General features: G+C 46.7%; 1 protein-coding gene across 1 annotated transcript; it reads right to left on the minus strand.

The window, feature by feature from the left end:
* Positions 1-4,103: 4,103 nt before the first annotated feature.
* LOC137095926 (pro-opiomelanocortin A-like) lies at positions 4,104-5,367 on the minus strand (the record flags this gene model as incomplete). Its single annotated transcript, XM_067463210.1, has 1 exon — positions 4,104-5,367. A coding segment is annotated over one exon (603 nt), but the record flags the coding sequence as incomplete, so codon positions are not given.
* Between the last annotated feature and the right edge of the window lie 518 nt (positions 5,368-5,885).

Consider the following 5,885-nt stretch of genomic DNA (forward strand, 5'->3'; position numbering starts at 1 on the left):
TAGCAGGAATTCACTTTTTTGCAATTGCAGAGGCATAGCCTAGGGTTTCGCCTCTGGTTGTGGCTGTTGGGTTTTCAATTGGTTCTGGTCTACAGAGACCCTTTTCTGCAAATCTATCAGGTGATTTTCTGGGGCCGAGAGTGTGTGACCTGCTTAAGATTTCAGGACATAGTAGGGATTTGAACCCAGGTCTCCAGTTGTTGTCCAGGGATCTCGGAATCTTAGAAGACCACAAGCTGAACATAGGTCAACAATGCAATGCAGCAGCTATAAAGACCAGTGTGATTCTAGGCTGCATCCATAGGAGTGACCTTCTGGCAAGGAAACTAGTCCAATGTGGGCTAGGCAAAACTACGGTGAGGTGGATCTGTAATTGGTTAAGTGGACGAACACAGAGAGTGCTCACTAATGCTTCCTCTTCATCTTGGAAAGAAGTGACAAGTGGAGTGCCGCAGGGTTCCGTCCTGGGCCCGGTCCTGTTCAACATCTTTATTAATGACTTAGATGAAGGGCTAGAAGGCAGGATCATCAAGTTTGCAGACGACACCAAATTGGGAGGGATAGCCAATACTCCAGAGGACAGGAGCAGAATTCAAAACGATCTTGACAGATTAGAGAGATGGGCCAAAACTAACAAAATGAAGTTCAACAGTGACAAATGCAAGATACTCCACTTTGGCAGAAAAAATGAAATGCAAAGATACAGAATGGGGGACGCCTGGCTTGAGAGCAGTACGTGTGAAAAAGATCTTGGAGTCCTCGTGGACAACAAGTTAAACATGAGCCAACAATGTGATGTGGCGGCAAAATTATTCCAATGGGATTTTGGCCTGCATCAATAGGAGCATAGTGTCTAGATCTAAGGAAGTAATGCTACCCCTCTATTCTGCTTTGGTTAGACCACATCTGGAATATTGTGTCCAATTCTGGGTGCCACAATTCAAGAGAGATATTGACAAGCTGGAATGTGTCCAGAGGAGGGCGACTAAAATGATCAAGGGTCTGGAGAACAAGCCCTATGAGGAGCGGCTTAGGGAACTGGGCATGTTTAGCCTGAAGAAGAGAAGGCTGAGAGGAGATATGATAGCCATGTATAAATATGTGAGAGGAAGCCACAGGGAGGAGGGAGCAAGCTTGTTTTCTGCTTCCTTGGAGACTAGGACGCAATGGAACAATGGCTTCAAACTACAAGAGAGGAGATTCCATCTGAACATGAGGAAGAACTTCCTGACTGTGAGAGCCGTTCAGCAGTGGAACTCTCTGCCCCGGAGTGTGGTGGAGGCTCCTTCTTTGGAAGCTTTGAAGCAGAGGCTGGATGGCCATCTGTCAGGGGTGATTTGAATGCAATATTCCTGCTTCTTGGCAGAATGGGGTTGGACTGGATGGCCCATGAGGTCTCTTCCAACTCTTTGATTCTATGATTCTATGAGTGTAGTGCCTAGAAGATGGAGGGAAGTTGTAATTTCCACTGTATCCCGCTTTGGTCAGGCTTCACACGGAATGTGTTTAGATGTGAAATAAGAAAGAGTCACAAGCATTGAGTTGGGGGAGCAGGGTCTCAAGGGCCATCCAGTCCAACCCCCTGTCATACAGGAAGATACAATTCAATCTTCCAAGCAGATGACCATCTGGGCTCTACTTAAAAACTTCCAGAGACAGAGATTCTGTATATTCCCCACTGAGCATCTCTTCCTAACGTTTAGGTAGGATCCCTTTTGCATCCCAGAATAGAAATCATAAAAAGTAGATGCTTGTGATTTTTAAAAAAAAATCCTTAGAATCATAGAATCATAGAATCAAAGAGTTGGAAGAGACCTCCTGGGCCATCCAGTCCAACCCCATTCTGCCAAGAAGCAGGAATATTGCATTTAAATCACCCCTTACAGATGGCCATCCAGCCTCTGTTTAAAAGCTTCCAAAGAAGGAGCCTCCACCACACTCCGGGGCAGAGAGTTCCACTGCTGAACGGCTCTCACAGTCAGGAAGTTCTTCCTCGTGTTCAGATTGAATCTCCTCTCCTGTAGTTTGAAGCCATTGTTCCATTGCGTCCTAGTCTCCAGGGAAGCAGAAAACAAGCTTGCTCCCTCCTCCCTGTGGCTTCCTCTCACATATTTATACATGGCTATCATATCCCCCCTTAGATTAGTTTTGCTAGATATTTCCAAAAGATTTCTGTTCTCAAATAGTATGTTGTGTCCAGGTTGGGTCATCAGCTGCTATGGCTGACTTATCTGGTTGAAAAACAGAGAAATTCCAGACAAGAATCAATCAGGGCCAGCTAACACCTCCCAACAAAGGACCCTCCAGGCAGCAACCAGCCAGGCTTTGTAGCTGCAAGGCCATTCAATGCTAATCAAAGTGGCCAATTGCAACATTCACACTTAACTCAAGCAGACAAGAGTTCTTTCTCCCACCCTGGACATAATTCCACAGGTTTATAAACTTGCCTAGTTTCCAACAGACCTCACAACCTCTGGGGATGCCAGCCTTAGATGGGTGAAATGTCAGAAGGGAATGCTTCTGGAACATGGCCATACAGCCCAGAAAACTCACAGCAACCCAATTTCCAAAAAACGCTCTCAAAGAATGTCCAAGGTGTGTATGCATGGCTTACCTGGCCCCATTGTTTTGTTGTTGTTTTTTGTGACACAGGAACCTATTTCTATTTTCCCCTGTGATATTCCTGCTTCCGACACCCAATTTTCTATATCGGAAGTAATCCCCACAAAGACATAAACTTGAAATAACAGGGGAAATCTATCTGGACCCAAGACCTCGTTATATTTGCAATTTTGGAATTATTTACTCCTGGCATTTAAATCTATGGGGTGGTAAATTTTCAAAGGGCAGTCTAAAAAGTGGCGTAGACTGAACACCTTTCATAGAATCATAGAATCCTAGAATCAAAGAGTTGGAAGAGACCTCATGGGCCATCCAGTCCAACCCCATTCTGCCAAGAAGCAGGAATATTGCATTCAAATCACCCCTGACAAATGGCCGTCCAGCCTCTGTTTAAAAGCTTCCAAAGAAGGAGCCTCCACCACACTCCGGGGCAGAGAGTTCCACTGCTGAACGGCTCTCACAGTCAGGAAGTTCTTCCTAATATTCAGATGGAATCTCCTCTCTTGTAGTTTGAAGCCATTGTTCTGCGTCTTAGTCTCCAAGGAAGCAGAAAACAAGCTTGCTCCCTCCTCCCTGTGGCTTCCTCTCACATATTTATACATGGCTATCATATCTCCTCTCAGCCTTCTCTTCTTCAGGCTAAACATGCCCAGTTCCCTAAGCGGCTCCTCATAGGGCTTGTTCTCCAGACCCTTGATCATTTTAGTCGCCCTCCTCTGGACACATTCCAGCTTGTCAATATCTCTCTTGAATTGTGGTGCCCAGAATTGGACACAATATTCCAGGTGTGGTCTAACCAAAGCAGAATAGAGGGGGAGCATTACTTCCTTAGATCTAGACACTATGCTCCTCTTGATGCAGGCCAAAATCCCATTGGCTTTTTTTGCCGCCACATCACATTGTTGGCTCATGTTTAACTTGCTATCCATGAGGACTCCAAGATCTTTTTCACACGTACTGCTCTCGAGCCAGGCATTGTCCCCCATTCTGTATCTTTGCATTTCATTTTTTCTGCAATTGATTATATCTTTAGAGTTTGGACTAAAACCCAGAGCGGATTCAATGCATTCCCCCCCAGATCTGGGCATTCCAGCCACCCCTGGAACCCCCAGATTTGCCACCACTCTTTAAAGTAAAGGAGTTCTTGCTTATGTTTAGGTGGAATCTTTTTTCTTGTCATTTGAATCCATTGTCTCCGGAGTAGCAAGAAAACCAAGCCCGCTCCATCTTCTCCATGGCATGGTTCAATGGCATGGGAGCTGCAGTTTTGCAAGATCTTTAGCCTTCTCTGCCAAAGAGTTCTGGTGTCTCATCCAACTACAACTCCCAGCATCGCATGCCACTGAGCCTTGGCAGCTGAAGTGAGGCCAGACTCCATTCATTCCACAGTGTAGAATTGCACACCCACAGAGCTCCTTTCTCAAACGTCACACTCGCAACCATCATCATCACACTTTGGAAAGAAAAACCTCGGAGGCCTGTTTAGCTTGCAAAAGATGTATTGTCATTAGTCTTATTATATATCTTTGAACCCCCTTCATTTACAGTATAGTACAGCTGGTTGAAAATATGAAAATACTCTGCCTTTGCAAAAGATAGCTAGCTACCCCTTTCCACGTTGCCGCCCCACATTTACTTTGTGCATTCAAAGCCAGGGGTGCGTCTACACAGTAGAAGCAATGCAGTTTGACACCACTTTAATCCTGGGAGTTGTAGTTTAATGAGCTCTTTTGCCTTCTCTGCCCAAGGACTCTAGTGCCTCACCAAACTACATCTCCCAGGATCCCATTGCATTGAGATAAGGTGGTTATAAACTGCTTTAACTCTACAGTGTAGATGACGAAATGGACTTGAATCCATGGAAGTTTGTGGCAGAACTTTATCTTTCTGAGAGCACACCCCTTTCAATGCAAGGGCTCCATAGCACTTAGCCATGGCAGTTAAAGCGGTGTCAAACTGCATTTGTTCTACCGTGTATATGCACCCCGGGATGCCAAACATCAAACAGTCACTCCTTCGGTTATCAAGAACAAGTAAGAACAATGTAAAGAAATGGTCTCCGTTAACAGTATCTAAATGACATTATGGGCCAGAGATATTCTACATGTGGGGCGTCTGGGCACCCCGACCCCCCTCCCACTCTTATTGGCCTTTCTTGTATGGCGTCTTGACAATGGCGTTCTTGAAAAGAGTCACTAAGGGCATGCGGCTACGGTCGGAGCTCATGAACCCGCCGTAACGCTTCCGTTTTGGGGATGGGGCCCCCCACCGGAAGTGGTTCATCTTGTATCCATCTTTCTTGGTCTCGTCCGGCTCCTCGGAGTGGCCCTCGGGGGTCTCCCAAGACAGGTCTCGCCGGAACTCTTGTGGGTAGCTCTCCGTGGAGGCCTCCTCGTTGGGGAACACCTTGACCGGCCTCCTCTTCCGGCCCACCGGCTTGCCCCAGCGGAAGTGCTCCATGGCGTAGGAACGCTTGCCGTCCTCCCGTTCGAGGGAAGAGTCGCCGACGAGGTCCCCTTCCCAGGTCTCTTGGGTTTGGGAAGACGCCGGGAGGACCACGGCAGTGGACTCTCCATCCTCACCGCTCTTGCCTAGTTTGTCCCACGGGAAATGGCTCAGGACATACTTCCGGAGGTCATCCGAGAGGGGCTTCATGTGGCCGTGGCCTGGGTAGATGGGGGTCTCGTCGGAGAGGGAAAGCGAGTCTCTACAGGCTCGGAGGCACTCCTGGAAGAAAACAGAAGAGAACAGGGAAGGCAAAAGTTAGAATAGATCAGTGGTTCTCAAACTGGGGTCCCAGCCAGTTTACCAGCTGGTAGGATTTCTGAGAGTTGAAGGCCAAAAACATCTGGGGACTCCAGGTTGAGAACCACTGGAATAGATACTGTTGTCAAAACCTCCCCTCCAAAAAGATGGAGCTTCAGTCAGGGTTTATTTACTTCTTTGTTTGTTTGTTTACTTCATTTCTACCCTGGCTTTCTCTACCCCAGAGGGGTAAAATTCAATCCCACACTATTTACAGTATTTATTTATTTACAGTATTTATATTCTGCCCTTCTCATCCCGCAGGGGACTCAGGGCAGATTACAATGGCAAACATTCAATGCCATAGACACACAGCATATATAGACAGACACACAGAGGCTATTTAACATTCCAGCTTCATGAGGGTATTCTGGCCACTAGGGGAGCTGTCACTTCACTGTCCATTTGTGAAACTGATGGAGTACTTCCTCATTCTTTTGCTTGCTTGCTGGAGATTT

This window comes from Anolis sagrei, chromosome 1 (assembly GCF_037176765.1).
Source record: "Anolis sagrei isolate rAnoSag1 chromosome 1, rAnoSag1.mat, whole genome shotgun sequence".
NCBI lineage: Eukaryota > Metazoa > Chordata > Lepidosauria > Squamata > Dactyloidae > Anolis > Anolis sagrei.